A 22270-nucleotide genomic window follows, 5' to 3' on the forward strand; every position below is an offset into this window, starting at 1 on the left:
GACTAACAAAGGCCAGGGGCTCCTGACTTGGGACATGCGCAAATATGCGGCGGGGTTAAACATGTTTTGTGAGATCTCAACCCTCCCCTATACCTCTAGCCAATGTAGAATCAAGAAACAAATAGCAATACGCACAGTAAAACTCAGTTCAAAAGAAGTCCGAGTCCGATGTCAGAATAGGTAACAAAAGTAGCCTGGGATCCTGGCCAACTGCTTGAGAGAGGCCTATCGACGAAGTATTAGATTGGGTCAGGATGCCAGGCTAACAAAAGAAACTAAGCAAAATGACAATGATACATAAATGAACAAAGGACTACTAACAGTTACTGACATGCCAGCTCCAGACCTCAATTAAACTGATTGAAAGATTATGTCTTCATAATATGAAAATCAAGTACAATCCCTCCCGTAAGGGGTTTTGTATCATACCATCATAAAATATATGAGAAGAACATAACCCGTATCATGCCAATAACTGGTTTTAGAATAAATGTGTTTATTTCCGATGCAAAGACCCTATGAGTGAATCAATATTAATATCAAAATATGCAATCCTTAATGACTTGACAACAGTATCGTAACAATATCCTTTCCGAATAAGGCTGTTTAAAGGTTTGGTTAGCTTTTGAGGTGAATGCCGAAATTTTTGTGCTTTGTAAAGAATATTACCATAAAATATTGGTTGTGAAATACCCGAACGTTTATATAAGATGTCTGCATGTTGATTTATATTTACGAATGATGTCCTTGTACCGATGATAAAATTTAGTAAATGTTTTGACTAGTTTGTGATATCGAAAACCCTGGTGTAATAATTTTTCAGTAATACAGGGATTTCTTTCGTTCAAATCAAATACGTTGTTACACACACGATCGAATCGAACAAGTTGAGATATATAAACACCATAAGATGGTGACAAAGGAACGTCATCATCTAAAAATGGATAATTAACAATAGGAAATGAAAATCATCTCTTTTATCATGAATTTTGGTATTAAGTTTCCCGTTAAAGATATAGATATCAAGATCCAGGAAAGAGCAGTGTTCATTGTTAGTATTAGCTTTATTTAAAGTCAGTTCGGCAGGATAAATCTCTTTAGTGTACATACCGAAGTCGTCATTATTGAGAGCCAATATATCATCTAAATATCTGAAGGTGTTATTAAATTTTTGAATCAGATGTTGTTTCGATGGGTCTTTGCTGATTTTAGTCATAAATTGTAACTTATAACAATACAGAAACATGTCCGCAATAAGTGGTGCACAGTTAGTCCCCATGGGAATTCCGATAAACTGACGATATACGGAATCTCTTAGCGAGCAAAAATGTTATCTAGTAAAAATTCAAGGGCAGTTATAGAATTAAAGCAGGTCAAATTGACATAGTTCTTTTGTTTGTTGTTACTAAAAAATGACCTAAAAGAGTCATATATTCGCATTCCGACTTTTTAAATGCCCATTTAATCAGGTGTGTGAATATTTTCTTAATTAGATTATGAGGCAAAGTGGTATATAGGTATATTGTATGATTGTTATGACATTTATATCAAAGCTGTATATCAGCAATGTCACAGATGAGTTCGAAAATCAACGCTGATCAATTGTTTTTACAGATGTAATGTCCCTTCGAAATGTAATGTATGTTGCACATTATATTGAAAGCATACTCACACCTACCTTCTTGTCGGATTTTTATGAAATGTATATCAGCAAGGTCTTTGAAAAGTGCCGATCAACTATTTTAACAAGAGTTATGCACCTTAGAAATAGAAATAATATGGACAATAACATTGTTAGCGATTTCATGCCGGCATTTCTTATAGGATATTTATAAAAAAAAAAATAAAAGAACCACAAATATTTTGGAGTTATTGCTCTTGGACAGATAAAATAATTGCATCGGCTGGGGACATTGAAACGCTGTTCCTTCTCTTGTGTTTTCTTCTCTTGGTGTGAATTCACAGGCACTTAATTATCTCTGAAAAAATCACCTGTATACTAAATATGTTAAATAGATATACGAAGATGTGGTATGAGTGCCAATGAGACAACTCTCCATCCAAGTCACAATAGATATACGAAGATGTGGTATGAGTGCCAATGAGACAACTCTCCATCCAAGTCACAATAGATATACGAAGATGTGGTATGAGTGCCAATGAAACAACTCTCCATCAAAGTCACAATAGATATACGAATGAGAAAACTCTCCATCCAAGTCACAATAGATATAGGAAGATGTGGTATGAGTGCCAATGAGACAACTCTCCATCCAAGTCACAATAGATATAGGAAGATGTGGTATGAGTGCCAATGAGACAACTCTCCATCAAAGGCACAATAGATATACGAAGATGTGGTATGAGTGCCAATGAGACAACTCTCCATCCAAGTCACAATAGATATACGAAGATGTGGTACGAGTGCCAATGAGACAACTCTCCATCCAAGTCACAATAGATATACGAAGATGTGGTCTGAGTGCCAATGAGACAACTCTCCATCCAAGTCACAATAGATATAGGAAGATGTGGTATGAGTGCCAATGAGACAACTCTCCATCCAAGTCACAATAGATATACGAAGATGTGGTATGAGTGCCAATGAGACAACTCTCCATCCAAGTCACAATAGATATACGAAGATGTGGTACGAGTGCCAATGAGACAACTCTCCATCCAAGTAACAATTGTAAAAGTAAACCGTTATAGGTCAAAGTACGGCCTTCAACACGGAGCCTCGGCTAACACCGAACAGCAAGCTATAAAGGGTCCCAAAAATGACTAGTGTAAAACCATTCAAACAGGAAAACCAACGGTCTATTTAAAATAAAAAGGAGAAACAAGAAACTCTTAGGAACCACATCAACAAACGACAACCACTGAACACCAGGTTCCTGCCTTAAAGTAGATAAGGAATTTGTTGACAAGTGCCTGTGTGTTATTTGCTAATATTTGTCCCAGAAAATTAATGAAAAAAAACGAGTTGTAACCGTCAAATTAATGCATTGTTATATTGTCTTCTTGAGCTGGAGATTTCAACAAAGTTTAGTTCAGATTTTTGTAATTTGCAAAGATGAAAACGTGACTGTTACATACATTGTACCAGAATTTATAGATTTGACCTGGAATGACATGGAGCTTCCTGATATAATGCAATAAGAATTCTATTCAACTTGCACTGAATTTCAGATCAATGATCCGTATTCTAGTAGTTCTAATTCGACATTTAAACAAAACATAAATGTTTGATTGTCTGTTTTCGAAACACATGATAAAAGCGTCCTATAAACCTCAATTTAGAGACCATTTAAAGGTTATGAAAATATATAAAAGGAGTTTCCGACACTGCATAATCGTACCAGTATACAACATCGGAAGTAAGTTTCCTTTTCCAATTACACTGTAAACACGTCCGCATGGGATTAATGTCACACCAAACATGATGTAAATTTCATTAGGAAGTAATTTGAATAGACAAATATGGCCGCAAATATGATCACAGTAGTATTCATCATGTTTACACAGACAAGCAATGGTAAGAGAGCAATATTCTGGTTAAAAAATAGGCGCTTGCCTCTATACATGCATCCATCTTAGTTCTTTTGCTAGGAAAGTTTCTTTCATTATCTACTTCTTAATTGCATTCAATATTGCCTTTTTACTGCTGTTGTCAACACAGTATCCTTATCTAGGAGTGGAAATCAGATTGCTGATTGACATCAATGAGTGGAACCCAATACCATTGAGCAAGAAAATTAAAATGACAAAACACTAAAATCTCCTTCCTTTATAGCTCTAAATTTCTATTCTTTTGTGTGGTCTACGTTGATATAAAAACAAGAAGATGTGGTATGATTGTCAATGAGACACATCTCCACCAAAGACCATGTGATGTAGATGTAAGAGACTATAAGTTACCGCACTGCCTTCAACATTGAGCAAAACTCATACCGCATAGCAAGCTATAAAAGATCCCGAAATGACAAATGTAAAATAATTCAAACGAGAAAACGATTTATGTATAAAAAAATTAACGAAAAACAAAAATAATATACGGCAACACACGACAACTGCTGAATTACAGGTTCCTGACTTAGGACAGGCACATACAGAATGTGGCGGCGATCAACATGTTTGAATGCGCCAAACCTCCCCTGACCTGGGACAGTGGTGTAAAGACACAACATAAGAACAAACTACAGATCAGTTGAAAATGGCTTAAGTCATCAGATCTATACAAAGCAGAAAAACAACTAACAAAAACACATACCGGACGTGGCAATGAATCTCCCTAAAAAAAACACAAAGTACAGACCTGAGAGTACTCACAGTTACTGACAGCTAGTTCAAAGCCAATAACTAATAAAAAAATCATGTATCTAAGACTAAAATATCAATCAGTACATATCCAACATCCAATGGATTTAAGTGTAAATACGTCATTAAAAGTCAGAGAATAAAATGACCTTGTGCAATGCCAAAATATAGATATCGACAGATTGTACACCGTAAGATGGTGCCCGAAGGAGCATTACCGTCCCTAAAAAGGAACATTAACAATAAGGAAGGAAAAATCGTCCCTAAAAATTAGTGTAAAGTTTCCCGTGTAAAACTGAAATATCTAAATCTTGGAAAAGACCGTTATTACCGTTTATATTTCATTTATTCAAAGTAAGTTCCTTTAAATTCTGCAGTATATTTAGAAAACTCTTGATAATTTAACGAATAAATATTATCAAGATAACGGTAAGTGTTGCTGAATTTATCAATTAAATGAAATTTAGACGGGTCTTTATTGAATTTGTCCATAAAGTGTGATTCATAACAGTGTAACAACAATTCTGCTATAAAAACCTGCATTTACAGCTCTCTCAGGCAAAGTTGACCTTAGACGGATGTGGCTTTTATTTTTATATCCTTCTGGTCATATAGCTCTACAACTGTTTCAGTTCTTATACATCATTGGCTATCAAATATTCGGCTTTGAGCGTTCCTGATGAAGGTGAATCAAAAAGAGTCCTTCGGGTGCATGAAATTTACAAAGTGTTGTTTTCATTTTTTAAACATTTAAACAAACAGTTAAAATAAATAAAAATATAAAATCGTATGGCATATGGTAATTGAAATCATAACTTTACATTCACTAGATATAAGAAGATGTGGTATGAGTGCCAATGAGACAACTCTCCATCCAAGTCAAAATTTATAAAAGTAAACCATTATAGGTCAAAGTACGGCCTTCAACACGGAGCCTTGGCTCACACCGAACAGCAAGCTATAAAGGGCCCTAAAAATTGCTAGTGTAAAACCATTCAAACGGGAAAACCAACGGTCTAATCTATATAAAAAAGGAGAAACGAGAAACACTTATGAACCACATCAACAAACGACAACTACTGAACATCAGATTCCTGACTTAGGACAGGTGCAAACAATTGCAGTGGGTTTAAACGTTTTAATGGCACCAAACCTTCACCCTTATCTGAAACAATAGTGTAACATCACAACATGAAAAGACACACTATAAAATATCAATTGAAATGGCTTAACTCAATCAAAAGACATATTAACACCAGTGAACATGCACTGAAACTAACTGTTTCTATTAAAAGCTCTAAATTGGAATTTAAACTTAAATGTCGTATTTCCATGTGTAACATACCTGTTTACCAAACATCTGTTACATGTTTGTGCATTCAAGGTTCCGAGGAACGATTAAAAATTACTTGTTATTTTTGTACAAAGCCCTTTTGGGTGAATACTACTGGAAATCTGCTGTAATAGTTTGTATCACTACAAAGGATATAAATGAAAATGGGAGTTGGAGTATACGCCAATGAGACAATAACCCAACAACATAAAAACAAAAAGACAGCCAGATGTAAAAAAAACGGTCTTCAATAATAGTCTTTTGGTTTTATTGTTAGATAATTGTTTTCATTACTTTATTTTAGCTGCAACTATTACACCGACTATCGGAGAAACGGGATCTGGTGACATAGATGACCAAAGTATCCCAACAAAAAACTTCACTAATAAATATCATTCAACAGAACAACTTGAAGCCATTATGAGCACATCAGTTAAACCCCAGCCTTTTTCGGGTCAGAATATAAACCATACTATGGAAAATAGTACTAGTGTTGAAGCGTCAGAAAATATTCTATCATCATCAGCTTTTGTGGAAGAAACCACGTCTACCGTTACATCAGACATAGTGACATCAGCTAACAATGAGATCACCATAACGCTCTTACCTTATTCATCCACAACTAAAAAGAGTTTAATCACTTCGCCAATTATAACATCAATCAAAACACAGAGCACAACACCAGATTTAACAACAGAATTACGCAGTGAAACGGACGCAATGAAGAGACCTACGACATATATTCGCAATGAAACTTACATAACGAAGAGTCCGACAACATATCTGCGAGATGAAATAGACATTACCAAGAGACCGACAACATATATGCGAGAAACGGACGTTACCAAGAGACCGACAACATATATTAGCGTGACTTCTTCTTCAATAGAACCATCTATTGTTGAAAATGAAACCACAAAGTCCTTATATACAGACAATACCGTAACCGAAAGAACATCTAATTATACTGTAGAAAATGTTCATTCAACTGAGGATATCTACTCAAATAGTACTTTGGGTTTTGTCAAATCAACAATCACAACAACTAAACCATCGGACATTTCACAGACTGCTTCCTTTTCAGATATCACAACAGCAAAAATGAGCAATGTCAGCAAAAACAAAGAAATAGGAACAGAAGACGATAATCTACTTCTTCATCTCGCTTATATATTACCAAGCGCTTTTGTTTTACTATTGGCAGTTTTAATTAGTGGTGTATGCCTTTACAGGTTTGTTATAAGTAGTATTAGAATAGTGTAAATGCGACTTCACCACTACATAAAAAAAATCAACTTGTACACTCAAATATATCCCTACCAAAAGATAAACAAAGCAGAAAATAATTTATCACAACAAATATAATAAACCAACAACACTAAAAGTTAAAGCTCTCTCTCACAAATACAGGTATCAGATCATATATACACCATAATAGGCAATAAAATGGCATGTTATAATATAACCTTTCTGAATATGAGAATCAACTAATATATAGGATCATTTAATACAATCAAAATAGTTTGACTTAGTATAGCACTTTCCCCTAATATACAGTTTTCTTAAATCTTTTGTTCAAACAACAATAACAGAAAATTACTTTCATAATTACAAAGTTAAGCAACCAACAATCAATCAATCAATCAATCATAATTAGAAAAACCAGAAATAATATTTAAAATTCTGAAGGTATGCCGAAAAAGTTGTACACGCAAAAAATACCAATGTTAATTTCATTATTTGATATATTAAAACAAATAACGCTTAATGACAAAAGATACGAGCATCTTAGGCAATAGTTGTGTTGCTTAATCTTACGATAATATCAAGTTGACAAGTTTACTAAAATCTAACAATATTTATGTCAGCCAAATACATGTAAAAGAGGAACTTATAATGGTCTTATAACTTCAAGTCGTACGTATTACTTATGTTGTATCATTGGTAATATAATATGTTCCTTTTATATTGTCCGTAAAAATAATTACAACGATATCTGTAAGCTACAAGAGAACAAACTAATATTTATTCAGTATATTGTTTATTAAAAACACCATTAATGCAACCTAAGTGATTATAGATAATATTTTTTTAAATTTTGTTTTAGGTATAAAAGAAGGAAAAAAGCAGAGGACATACATGGTGGTTATGTTCAAAAACGTCGCAAAATTTCTTCAACTCCTGCTTTTATGCAACAAAATATGAATGCTTTGGCATATCAATTTCAATCTCGTGATTCAAAAGTACCGTCTGCATTCAAAACAAAACTCGGAAACCAGGGAAATGGTTTTGAAGAAATAGAATTGAGCGAAGACAATCAAATTGCAGAACAAAATTCTGATAAAAATCAAAGAACAGTAGTAATGGAATCAAATTTTAACCAAAAAAGTAAGGACAGAAGTTTTTTCACAACCCTAGTAGAAAATGAACAAAAATATGATACAGATGACACTCCACCACTTCCTGGAAAAGGTAACAAGATTCAAAATGTTACACATGACACATCGGCTTCCCACTACGACGTTCTTCCTCTAAGAGAAAGTTTACCGGTAAAACAACGAAGACAAAATTCAATAGACGAAATACAAGGGTTATCAAGAAACATGTACAAAAACCCAGAATACGATGTATTACCTCTTCGAACATTTACACACAATCAATTACCGACCGACTCCCAAGATAGAACATTTTTAGAAACAACAAAGAAAGATATTAACTCAATATACAGTGTTCCAACAGGAAGGGAAACAAAACTGTCAATTGAAACTTTTAATGTCCCCGATGAAGTGTTCAGAGACGATACAAGTGCATCCGGCAGTAAGAGTGAAACTGAAACTGAACAAGACATGACAGAACTTGATATGTTTGAAAACAATGCTGTTGATAAATTGAAACGTCGTGAGCCAGCTGTACGTGCGCCGTCATTTGTGGCACTACCGAGAGCAGCATCCGGGTCTTTAAGAACAGCATTGTAATAATTAAACATTAAAGTATTTGTTTTTGTTAGTCTATTATCTCATAAACAATTCTGGTTAAACCAGAGAGAAAATGGTAACTTGTGAATTAGTTTAAGATCACGTTAAACAAAATTACCGTATCGACCTTCTTGTGATTGTCAAGATGTTTTGGTTATTATTACTTTAAAGTATATTATATAATTGTGATAAGGACGTTAATTTATCACAAAGGAAATAATGCGTTCAAAAATCAGTCAAGACCGAAACAACCAGAAAAAAAAACCCACTATACAATTAATCAAGAGTTGTATTCTTACGAAATGAAAAACTACAGTAAAATGTAATCTTGAGCAAAAGGACATCCAGGAGAGATACCAGTTGCTCCTAATATGCAAACATGAATATCCTAATCATGTTCCCAATGAAGCAAACGTCAGTAAGAGTCGAATATTAAGTCGACCTAATCAACATGAGGTCAATACAATTTCAGTGTACAACAACCTTAATCCATTTCTCGAGATTGGCTGGATAAACTACAACCTGTCTACAAAATAGTTTTGGTATCAAATTAAATAATTATTTCTATATAGTAACAGGGCGCAACATGGTGCCTCTATTAAATTGGAAATACAAAAAGACATACGAATAAACGGGATGTGGGATAAAAATCGACAAAACAGAATCCCGACAACACAGTAAAATTAGAAAATAATAAAGATTAGCATATCGTCGTCGAAAATGTTTTACAATATGTCAGGCTTTAATTCGACCGGAGTCTTGAACAGTTGTAAATAAATTTAAGAGAAACTTCCAAATATCCGTGACACTCAATGGTCAAAAAGTTTAAGCTATAAACCACATTAAAATAAGGAGATGAGGTTTGATTGTCAGTGAGACAACTATCCACAAAAGAAGTAAACCAACGGCCTGATTTATAACAAAACAATGACAAACAATAAACGAAAAACAAATATGACCCAAGACCACTAAGGGACGTCATCAAAAGTTCAATGTAGGATAAAAAACTTAATTCACATAGTTTTTTCACTGACCCCCCCCCCCCCCCCCTCTTAACTTAATTTGGGAAAAATTGATTGACCAATATGGATATATGTAAAATCGATTTTGGATAAACAAAACTTGCAGCAATTTTAACCCCCCCCTCCCCCCAAACTATTTGATTTAAGTTTTTAATCCTACATTGATCTTTTGATGTCGTCCCTAACTACAACCACTTTTTACAGGCTCCTGACTAAGGACAGGCACATAAAGAAAACTGGTAAACAAGCTGATATTTTGGTCATGGATTTTTTAAAAGCGTTCGATAAAGTTTCACATTTTTTTCTCATAAACAAACTTCATTATTACGAGATACAGGGGGGATTAAATTTATGAACACAAAACTTCTTAAATAGTAGCAAGCAATCATTAGCTTTTTTTGTGGAAAGGGGGGAATCTGACTATGTAACAGTTGTGTCAGGGGGTCAGTTCTTGGACCAAGTCCTTTCCTGTACTACATAAACGATATTCCAACCGGTCTTACATCTAATGTGCGTTTATTCGCAGATTACACCATAGTTTATTCGGCAATAAAATCAAATCCTGATTGGTCCTTATTACAAAAAGATCTAGACAAATGAGCAACATATTGGCAAACTACATGGAAAATAGCATTTAACCCAGATAAGTGGAATGTTATTTCAGTCTCCAGAAATGTTAAAAAAAAAATAGTCTCATTTAACTACACATTGCACAACCACTTTTTAGACATCATTACAACAGCAACATATCCCAGGGTAACCATCAGTTCTAACTTATGGGATGAACACATAAACTACATATACAAGAAAGCTAATATCAATCTAGGCTTGCTAAGAAGGAACCTGAACATTAGCTCAACATCCATTAAAAGATAAGACATACATTTCCAGAGTAAGATCATCACTAGAGAATACTTGCTCAGTTTTCGACCCTTACTTAAAACAAGACTAAGGCATTGAAACAGTTCAAATGAATTGAAAAAAGTTCATAGAGGAGGGCTGCCCGTTTTGTAACCAACATATACAGAAACACCTCAAGCGTTGGTAACATGTTAAATCACCTTGAATGGCACAGCCTCTCTGACAGAAGAAGAGATTGGCGATTAGTAATGTTATACAAAATAAAACATGGAAAACTTACAATAGCTAAGAACAACAAATTCAGCTATTCACATTAAACTTATTGCACTTTTTTAATATTCACTTTCTTCAATTTTTAGTTTGTATAATTTTATCTTTGTCCTATTGTAAGTTATCCTCCTGTGACATAATCTTAAATTTGTTGAAAGTGGTAACTATATGGTAAAAGTAAAAGTAGAGGAATGTTGTCACTCAACCCTACCCTAACCTGGGACAATGGTTTAATAGCATAACATAAGAACAAACTGTACAAATCACATAAAACTAAAACGTCTAAACAGTTTTTTAACACTCCATAACTGATTTATTCCATTATTTTCATATGCTTTATTATAAAAGTTATTAACAAGTTCTTTAATTGTGGTAAGGGAAATTGGTAAAGCTCAGAATCGATCGATGAAACGATATTTGACGGGTATTTTTTTGGTAGTTTGGGTAGCAAATACATAGTAGGGACGTTCAATTATTCAGGTGAGGCCTTAAGCTGAGATGTGGTTGTCATCAGAGTGTTAACTTTATGGCACTTTGTAGAACGCACGGCCCTAGACGTAGATGAATTTTGTTTCATTCTTACGAACTTCCGTGTTGTATTTGCGCCATACCACTAACACATTGTTGGTTGCTTTTTTCGGTCGATACAAACACAAACTGCCTTGCGAGTACTTGAAATTTGCCTTTAATCCTAGAAATGGTAGTATTGAAAAACAACTTCTGACAATATCTTTAAAGGCATTTTAACATGTGACAATCGTTTCCGGTTTACCTCTAACAGTTGAATAAAAAATGATCTCAGAAAAATGAAAAAAAAACAAAATCAGTTCCGAAAAAAACACTCATCTTAATAAAATTGGTATCAAAGACGACAAGCAGTACAGACTACAGTTACAATCAGTTTGCTTATCCCGGCAAACATGCAGACCTCACTATAAAAGTTCTCATTGTCATTTCAAGACATGATTCAGAATCCTGGACCGGTCTGTTCCACTTCTTTTGTGTACTAATCGCAAGTAAGTGAGTGGTATATGTTACTCAAATGTGTCGGCAGATTGACATGATTTACATTTACAGTTTTTATGTAATTTGCAATTCCCTCAGGCAAAAATAAACCTTGAAGGTTTTGGCTATTATTTTGAGAGCCTTTTGAGTTGTATGCTTTCTAGACCTTTGGTTTCGAGTGTACCTGACATACTTTTCCCATACAAATCAGCATCATATTTGTTTTAACAAAGTAAACTATTCACTTTTTTTAGTAACATAATAAATCATTAAAATTCTACAGGTTTAATGACATATATCATCAACACAATAATATTATTATATTTCATTAAATTTTAAACATTGTATTGCGAATATTCTTGTGTAATATGTAATATAATTATTGTACATAAATGTTGAATATTTGAATAAAGATAAAAAAAAACCAAACAGGTGCAGGACATAACATACTTATTTTAGTAACAAAGTATACTATTTAAATTCTACAGGTTCAATACATACTACACTTATTTTAACACAGTAAACTATTTAAATTCTACAGGTTCAAAACACACTATATTAATTACTTATCAAAACCACACGACGTAAAACCTGTAAAACTTCATTTTTCATATCAATTCAAATGTAGCTACATGAATAATTTTGTTTCAAAATGACTGTGCTTCGTAAGCCTATATGGCTGGCTGAAAATATAAATGAGCATAACTTTTGTATATTATATTATGTCAATTCAGGTTTCACTTTAATAAATTATTTATTCATTCCTTCATTCATTCTACAGGTGCAAGACATTATATACTCATTTTAGTAACAAAGTGAACTATTTAAATTCTACAGATATAAGGCATAGTGTAATCACATAATATACTTATTTTATCACAAAAAAACTATTCAAATTCTAATCATAAGATATAGTGTCTGATGACTTAAAATACCTATTTCAAAATTTTACATTAACATACCTACTGCAGATTCAATGTAAAACTGTGTATTGTGTATTTCTTTGGAGACATTGAATGTAAGTATTACAGCTAATTGTTACACTGCGTGGCGGGATTTTGTATTATATGACAAACTGCCTTGTGATTTTCGTGGTACGTAATCAACTTTTGTCTCCCAAATGTCGTTCAAACCAACTTTTCCTGTATCATCTTCGTTGTTGTTATTCTTTCTTATGATGCATACGGTAAAGGCAGCAATCATTAGTAATATTCCCCCTAAAATGGCGGGAACTAATGAAAAGGAAAACGAAAAAGAAAACTCGGACTTTTGCTTCATTGTCTTCATGTGATAGTTTGTTGATATTGTTGCATACAGAATTCTGCCACAGCCGATCAATACTAATACACCTGTTAATGAAAGTATAATACAAATATCACTGCTGGAAATAACTAACCTGTTCCAGAGCATTAAAAAAATACCTTTTGGTCTCTGATGGGTAGTTGTCTCATTGACAACGACACCACATCTCCTTATTTTTATAATGATCCTTTCAACATAATTTTCAAAAGGAGGGTTGAGCATATTTCTGTAAAAGGGAGTTAGTAACCTGTCAAAAGTTTTTACGAAAACCAGAGCCTCGTTTCTTAAAAAGGTGTGTCTGTTAAAACCAGCGAAAGCATATAAAAATGCTCTGTTTCATACACCATCTGGATATGTAGAAACTACATGACAGCATGCCTTGAGGTCATACAGTTTTGAACACGATTATCGTACTCACACTCAGAAATCAACCAATCAAAATACTGTATTTGGTGTTTTTAGCACACATTTTGCACTCCGAATACTAAGTAATGTTTTGTGACCGAAGGCCCTGGCTTTCCATCTTTCTTATTCAAATTCACATTAGTCAACATGCTTTCTGTCAGTGTATGCATAAAAGGATAGAACGAGTCCCCCAAAAAATAGACAATACATCAAACTGACCACGCCAATAAACAACAACCGCCTTCTCCGAGAAAATAGACACCAAGACAACAACAAAAAAAACGAACAACACGTAGCCTGAATTGGTAAAGTCACAAACAAGGGAATTGGTAAAGTCACGAACAAGGGAATTAGTCAAACCAGTTTTACATGCGCACTAACCTCCCCTTTTTCTTATACATAGATCATATGTCGTAAAAGTAAAATGCACAATAAAAAACCTGCACAGTCTAGTTACCAATAGTATAACCACTAACTTACATATCGTAAACCCCGCTTGACTTTCAACAAAATTTTCCAAAAGGGGAAGGCAAGGGAAGGGAAAGGGGTGGCGATGAGGCAGCCGAAATATTTAATGACAATTCTGCAAAGGGACTTTGAAAAGATTTCACGGAACTAAGAACATGATTTTATAAAAGGTGCCGCTGTAATACATCTTTGGAAATATAAAAAGGCTTTTTGTCATATAGCTAGCTCTTCAAGTGTCTTAAACATGCGTGGTTTTCATCAAGTGTGTCGGTCTTAAACATGCGTGGTTTTCATCAAGTGTGTCGGTCTTAAACATGCGTGGTTTTCATCAAGTGTGTCGGTCTTAAACATGCGTTGTTTTCATCAAGTGTGTCGGTCTTAAACATGCGTGGTTTTCATCAAGTGTGTCGGTCTTAAGCATGCGTGGTTTTCAAATGTTTGTGTTTGAGCGTCCTGGTGAAGGTTAACCCAGGAAAACGCGCGGAATTTATAAAATCTTATTTTCATTTTCTCGACTTCTTACATAGCCATCATATGTAGAAACTGAACAAAAGTTTGCTGAAATCCAAAATAATAGTTATAAATCGGTTTTTTCAAAGATATCAATCACATGTGTATTAAAAAGTCTGTAGACATAGAGGCTTGATCCAAAGATGTTTGAAAAAATAACCTTTTGCACTTTCACCGCGTTTTGTTTGAACATCTATAAAATATCAACCACAAAAATTGTCTCCGTTTTAGAAGGGGGGATGTTTTATCTTTTTTAATTGGGTTGAGTACCCGTAGGCGTGAATAGTGGTTAGTTACATATTGTATTCTAGAACAATCTCAAAATTTTACGGAATACGATCATTTTGGAGAAATTTCATCTGCGTGAACAAATAACGCACGTCTAATTTGAAAAAGAAGTAAGGCTGAATAATGTGTATAAACTGGGAACAGTATATTTAACAATATATATGTTCTTGGTATAAACAAGAGACATATATAGTAATATATTTGTCTCTGTGAAAACTGACGAAAGATTGTAACATAGAATTATTTGTAAGGTATTATATCATTTTACAGGATACTACTTGACTCGCAACGAAAACATCATCGTATATAGATATTAAAAATCAACAGACATATACTGGTCCATATACCATTGCAAGGAAGCAGAAGATTGCCATATCCTAAAGACAAGACAAAAACACCACACATAAAACTAAAGGTTTGCTAACGAACCCAACAAATAACCCGGTATGACCTCATTAGCTCCGATATGGTTAAATGTTCCTAATACATTTGTGACATCCTTCCTATTGCTCACAGGTTAAAAATCCGGCGATTAGTCGCATTCCAGAATCTGTGCACACGTAAAGTAGCATTGCTATTGTGAATATGTGCAGATTAAACACATTGTAAAATCACATATTTCGTCATACATTCTCATACATTTTGAGTTTACATACCACTTTATTTGCGACAACTTTAAGACACATTGGTTTTTTTTTGGGAGGGGGGGGGGGGGTTTGTCGACAAACGGCTAAAATAGAACAGTATCACTATTTTGACCCTTTATAGCTGGCATTGATCTATATATACAGTATATGACATTTGTATTTCTTATTTATATACTTTATATAAATCTGTTTTTCAAATTGAGCTCACGTCTTCAATTTTCATAAAGTTTCACTAATAAATTCCGAAATATTTGCAGTGTTATGTGCATACTGTCATGTGATTTTGTGTTATGTGTATACTGTCATGTGATTTTGTGTTATGTGCATACTGTCATGTGATTTTGTGTTATGTGCATACTGTCATGTGATTTTTTTTTTAATAATTGTCAACAGTTTATAACAGAATAGCAAACTTCAATTTTGATGCCACAATGATCTTAAGTTCAAATTGTAAAACCATGAATTCTCGAAAACTAAGATTTAAACAAAACAATGAACATTTCATAAAAAAACAACAAATATTTCAGAGTTGAATGAAACAAATTTCACGAAATCAATTAAGACCTGAATTTATTTCTTTGAAGTCATTAATTTCTGTAAAATTAAAAGAGAATGTATATGTGTATAAGCGTCAAATCTATATCCAGCCTCAAATATGTGTCCTTTCCTCAAATATGTGTCCCGTGACCTCATGAAACTCAAATATATGTAGTCCTTTGTTTATTCAAATATATTTCCTTTCAATAAGGTAGACTTTTGTGGTGACGTCACGGAACTCAAATATGTGTCATTTGGTTTCACCTCATATCTATTTGACCACCAAGGCTTCGTCATTAATTTGACGAACAAAAGAAAGACTAAGGAACAGCGCTAAAATCTCACAAAACTAGTTTATCTCAGATCATTATTTAGTCCTGCCTTTTCCTCGGGCCATTTACATCTGACCTAATGGTATCAGATATTATACTTGATTACTTGTTGGTGTATAACGCTGCATGTAATTGATTGAGGTTACATGTATACTATCGGCAAACAGGAAGTGGTTGCACCGCTGATGTAAAAATTGCTTACACGTTACAACTCATTATTATCAAGCTCCAGACCAAACATGAAATCATTCCTTTCAAAAGAAGCCATGGAAAATTTGTCTTTTCCTTGTTCAATGAGTGTTAATAAGTTTCAAACTATCGGAAAGCAGGCAGGTGCTAAAGGCAGATGTTAAAATGGCTTACAAGCTCGATTACTCAACATTATCAGGCTGCAGACCAAATATAAAACCATTCCATTCCAAATAAGCAAAGATCAATTAAAAAATATTCTTTATACAATGAGTGTTGTAACATTTCAAATTATAGTCAAACAAGATTGATTGACTGCACGGCAGATATAATGATTGCTTACACGCTACTACTAAACATTATCAAGATGCAGACAAAATGTAAAATAATTCCCTACCAAAGAAGCCAATAAAAGCATAACACAAATTGTCCTTGTACTGTGAGTGTTGTGAAATTTCAAACTATCGGCAAACATGAAGTGGCTGCATGGTCGGTGTAAAATTTGCTTACACGCTACAACTAAACATTATAAAGCTCCAGAACAAATATAAAAGCATTCCTTTCCATAGAAACTAAGAAAAGTTTGACGAAAGTTTTCTACGCAAAGTATTTCGGACGGCGCAGGCCTAGTTGGTCTAATTATCAAAAGTGCTGGGCAAATTACAGATTGTGTTTTCGTTGATAATTCAACAACATGAGTTAAATATAACTTGCAAGTTCGAAAAAGCAAGATGAATTCACGGCTTATCATTGACATTTAAGATAAATATTAATATTTTAATTTTTTGTCTTGGCCGTATTTATCGACAGACTATCAGCAATCAACACAGTGCATGTCATCTGATGATACGTGTGTGGTTAAACCATACAAGTTACCCAGTTCATTTAGCACCGTATGTTTACACTCTGTATTAATTTAGTTAGAAATGTGATAAGTACCTGCAATCACAAACATGATTATAGAAGTAACCAGACGCTTGTGTGGCCAATTATGTCTCTCATCTAGAATCAGTACTATCACGCTTACAACTGATATAATTATACTAAGTATCACTTCTACATGAAACTCCAACATCCAAAAACTGAAATTATCAAAAAGAAACAGGAATAATAGTCAAATACAACTCATTATAAAAAAGCATGATTCTTGTCTAACAAGTAAACAGAGACCACACTGAGCATAGCATATCACACCAAAAATTAAGCAAGCAGCAAAGATTTGAATTTGTACATCAATATCAGCATATATACAATAACTCAAAATACATGTATACATGGAATCAAGGAACAATTAATGACTTTGATTGCAACTTGTATGCAAAATGTTTTTATAACTTCATGCAACTGTCATACAACTGAAAGGTTTATCTAGCTATAAAACCAGGTTTAATCCACCATTTTCTACATATGGAAATGCCTGTACCAAGTCAGGAATATGACAGTTGTTTTACAATCGTTTGATGTGTTTGAGCTTTTGATTTTGCCATTTTATAAAAGACTTTCCGATTTGAATTTCCCTTGGAGTTCGATATTTTTGTTATTTTACTTTTTTCAAACAAATTGTATTGTACATGTGCTATAGATATATAGAGTCTGTTAACAGCAACCTTTTCATAACAAATTGTATTGTACATGTGCTATAGAAAACATATATAGAGTCTGTTAACAGCAACCTTTTCATAACAAATTGTATTGTACATGTGATATAGAAAACATATATAGAGTCTGTTAACAGCAACCTTTTCATAACAAATTGTATTGTACATGTGCTATAGAAAACATATATAGAGTCTGTTAACAGCAACCTTTTCATAACAAATTGTATTGTACATGTGCTATAGATATATAGAGTCTGTTAACAGCAACCTTTTCATAAGGTTTTTAACTAGTAATCTGCCATTGTTTCAAAAGTTTGAATTTCAAAAATCTCTTAATTGATATACAAGCTTTTATTACTTACAAGTTAATTCCTTTCTCGTAATGGTATATTTCACTAAACTGGTTGACCTTACAAGAATCTGAACAGGTTAATCCATAGAACAATCCTATATAGACATGATATCCCGAGGTTTTGTATTCCTTTACCATCCAACCTGGAATACATGCTGCTATAGTAATCAAAACTGAAGCTGCTATACCTAAAATAATTGATATAAGAACTTTCATACTAATATTTGAAATTACAGTTTTTGAAAATGCTACTTTATTTGCTGTTTCATCAAATAATACTAAGAAATAAACTCGAATGATTTCCTTTTTCCTGATTATCTTACATCCTTTACATGTACACAAATAATATTAATATGTATTACAATAAATTAACATTAATTTATCACTAATCCATTTGTTATAAAAGGATACAATTTGATTTGAAACCGCTGGTGTGTCTAGTTATATTTAAATAATGTTTTTTCATAGATAAGCCATTGCGTTTTTTAAATCACAAAGTGTTTTGTAAATTCAGTCGAAAGATTTATTCTGCAAATTTACCGGTGTCTTACTCTGTTTTTACTGGAATATGACCACAAATGACCGTCATGTAATAAAGTATATGGTGTATCTCAGCTGAAAATCTGATGATCTCTGATTAAAATTGCATAAATTCAACTGTAAAAATCAACTAAAAACCAACTTATTTGATAAACTAAAACATAACTAAACATGATTCACCGTGTAGAACGCCACGTGCGGGTTGTTGGCTATGTTTGACACGGGGTGGCGGTTTCGAAGCGAAGAAAAACGATCATGATAAGTAAAAGTATCAAATTTTATATTTTGAGAACTGTTAAGGTGGCTGGGGTTGGATTTTGAAGTAGCAAAAAACAATTGGTCTAGATCTTTAATGAAATGTGCAAATTTGAGAGTAGTAAGTAATTCATGTGTAAGACTTTTCATATTAATATAGAAAAGTATGTGTTTTATCATATTTACGGCTGTATTTTCTTAAAAACACAATATTTTTGTTTGATTCATATTTTTTTTTTCAACTTTGATACATAAGGGGAGATAACTCAGATAAAGTAATTTTTATAATGGAAAGTGTTGTGAATTTACCTATTTTAATATGTAGCAAGAAAACAAGTCCGGTGACCCCATTTTTTCTTTTTCTTATCTGAAAGCATGTTATAAGAGCTATCACCTCACATTTTATCTTACAATTCTATGGTGTAGTTTTCTTTTTATCACACAAAATTGGATTTTTCATGCATAATCCTTACAAAATCTGACAATTTTGCATAACCTGCAGCGTGAAAAAAGTCCGGTGATCCATACTTTTTATTATATTTTGGAAAAAAGCATGATAAAAACTACATTTTGACAAAATATCAAAAAATTCTATGGATTTTAATTAAGACCCCCCCCCCCCCCCAATCCACCTTAACACCAAATCATAATCCCATAATCTATTTCCATCAATCAGAAGCAGACGTCCACAGTGCTCTGTTTTCTCAAGCACCCCTCCTCAGTTTTCGCGTTGCAGATTTTGAGACTTAAAATGCAAGTTTCAGGATAAAAACTACTTTTCGGCGACCTATTTATGTATTATTTGTTTTATAAGTTTCGAAATAAAACATAATTGATTAAAAAACTATGTAGAATTACTCCATCATGTAGAACGCCACATGGGGGTGCTGGCTGTGTTTGACACGGGGTGGCGGTTTCGAAGCGAAGAAAAACGATCAAGGGAAGTAAAAGTATCAAATTTTATATTTTATAGAACTGTTAGCACCAAGTATTGGACGGAAGATACGAACCCATAATCTATATGCATATAATCTACAGCAAGCAGACGTACACGGTGCTCTGTTTTCTTAAATACCGGTCCCCTCCGCAGATTTCCGTTTCGTAGATTTTGAGACTTGAAATGCAAGCTTCAGGGGTGTCATCTGTTCGTTGCTTTTTTTCTGATTTAGTTTCCTGTATTTTATTTTTTATACAATTGTTATTATTCATTTGATTACAAAGGATCACGTATTTGACCTTTTAGCCAGAGGAACAAGAAGACGTTGGATAAAATATGAAGTCACGTCTCCAGCTGGAGGAGCATTATCGGTGCGCCAGTCCCATTACAATGACAAAATCCAAAATTCTGCCAACAAGACATTTGGGAATGGAACTAAAAGGAGTTGGAAGATATATAAAAAAAGGAGTTGGAAGATATATATAATTATTGTTTAAAGATATTTTTTTATTTTAAACAATTCATCCTTGCATTTTTCAAAGTGAAAAATAATAAAATGTGTAAAAAGATGTGTTTTCGTCAAATTAGAACTGATTCAGAAAAACAAAGTTGTATGATTAGAATAAAAATAACAAATAAATCACACCTGATTGCTACATGCATACACGTTATATCTCTTAAAATTAGAAGGCTTGAATTGTCAACTACAAAATAACACTTTCAACAGTTACAACAACAGAACTAGAGGCTCAACTGCATTACTTTTGTTGCAAAAAGGGAAATGTAGCAGTTGTTACAAGTGGTTCTTTTTCGTATAACATGTATAAATGAGATGTTAAAAGAAGGCACTTTATGGGGTATTAAGTTGGCGGCCATATTTTTCTCATCATCCTAATCAAACGAGGTTCCTTATAAGACTAATCCTATTAAATATTGTCAAATTTTACCTAAGATCTCAAACAAGAAGTTCAAAATTTGACTTTCAAATCTAAGGGGAAAAAAATATAGAAATAAGTCGCCAAAAAGTAGTTTTTATCATGAAGCCTGCATTTCAAGTCTCAAAATCTGCGACACGGAAAACTGAGTATGCATGGGAGGGGTATTTGAGAAAACAGCAACGTGTACGTCTGCTTCTGCTAGCTGATAATATATTATGGGTCCGTACTTTCCGTGTAATACTTGTGGCTAACAGTTCTCTAAAAAGAAAAATGATAATTTGACTTACCTTTGGTCGTTTTTCTTCGCTTTTAAACCGCCACCCCGTGTCAAACATAGCCAGCACACCGCATGTGGGGTTCTACACGGTGTTATAGTTCTACAAAGTTTTTCAATCAATTATATTTTATTTCGAAACTTGATATGAAAAGTTATAGTCTTCTTAGTCTAAAAATTCAACACCAATAATAAAATTAGTGAAACAGGAAATTCCGTGAAATCTTTAATACATCGAATTCCAGTAAAGATTGAAGGACATTTATAAAATGGCTCTTGTGTGAAGTAAATTTAGGAAAAATTGGCCCTACCTCTTTTGCATTTTTAATTTTGATATTTTGATGGTCGAATAAAAAGATCTTTGTTTTTACCTGTGTATAAATGAAACATGAAAGTGATTCATGACATTAAAAAAGTTTATAAAAGAAAACACTTCTTACTTTAAAATTTCGACAGTTTTCTTTTCTTTTTCTTCTTTTATATAGATATAAGAAGATGTGGTATGAGTGCCAATGAGACAACTCTCCATCCAAGTCACAATTTGTAAAAGTAAACCATTATAGGTCAAAGTAAGGCCTTCAAAACGGAGCCTTGGCTCACACCGAACAGCAAGCTATAAAGGGCCCAAAAATGACTAGTGTAAAACCATTCAAACAGGAAAACCAGGTCTAATCTATATAAAAAAACGAGAAACGAGCATTATAAACAATTTTTTGGTACTTTTGTATCACTCGCAGCTCATTCTTAGTAAAACTATAAAAAAAAAATTACAGAGCTTTCTTTTTTAACAAATTTTTGCACTTTCTTTTAACAAGAAGTTTTTTTTATCTTTGTGATTACCTCCGGTTTTGTTTTTGATTTTGATACAATTAAAAGCTTATAAACATGAATGTTATCATTTAAATGTTGCCA

The 22270-nt window shown here is 33.3% G+C and overlaps 1 protein-coding gene and 1 long non-coding RNA gene across 2 annotated transcripts; one reads left to right on the plus strand and one right to left on the minus strand.

Annotated features, from left to right (window-relative positions):
- Nucleotides 1-3378: 3378 nt before the first annotated feature.
- LOC127728300 (uncharacterized) lies at nt 3379-8659 on the plus strand. Its single transcript, XM_052235639.1, has 3 exons — nt 3379-3538; nt 5958-6885; nt 7761-8659. Exons 1-3 carry the CDS (start codon nt 3484-3486, stop codon nt 8626-8628), a joined length of 1851 nt encoding a protein of 616 aa, XP_052091599.1. The 5' UTR covers nt 3379-3483; the 3' UTR covers nt 8629-8659.
- A 3428-nt stretch (nt 8660-12087) lies between these two features.
- On the minus strand, nt 12088-18510 carry LOC127728369 (uncharacterized). Its single transcript, XR_007994104.1, has 3 exons — nt 18425-18510; nt 17404-17546; nt 12088-13135 (listed from the first exon to the last, which is right to left on the minus strand). It is a non-coding gene; the product is annotated as an uncharacterized LOC127728369 (long non-coding RNA).
- Between the last annotated feature and the right edge of the window lie 3760 nt (nt 18511-22270).

The sequence above is a fragment of the Mytilus californianus genome, unplaced genomic scaffold, assembly GCF_021869535.1.
Source record: "Mytilus californianus isolate M0D057914Y unplaced genomic scaffold, xbMytCali1.0.p SCAF_2, whole genome shotgun sequence".
Lineage (NCBI taxonomy): Eukaryota > Metazoa > Mollusca > Bivalvia > Mytilida > Mytilidae > Mytilus > Mytilus californianus.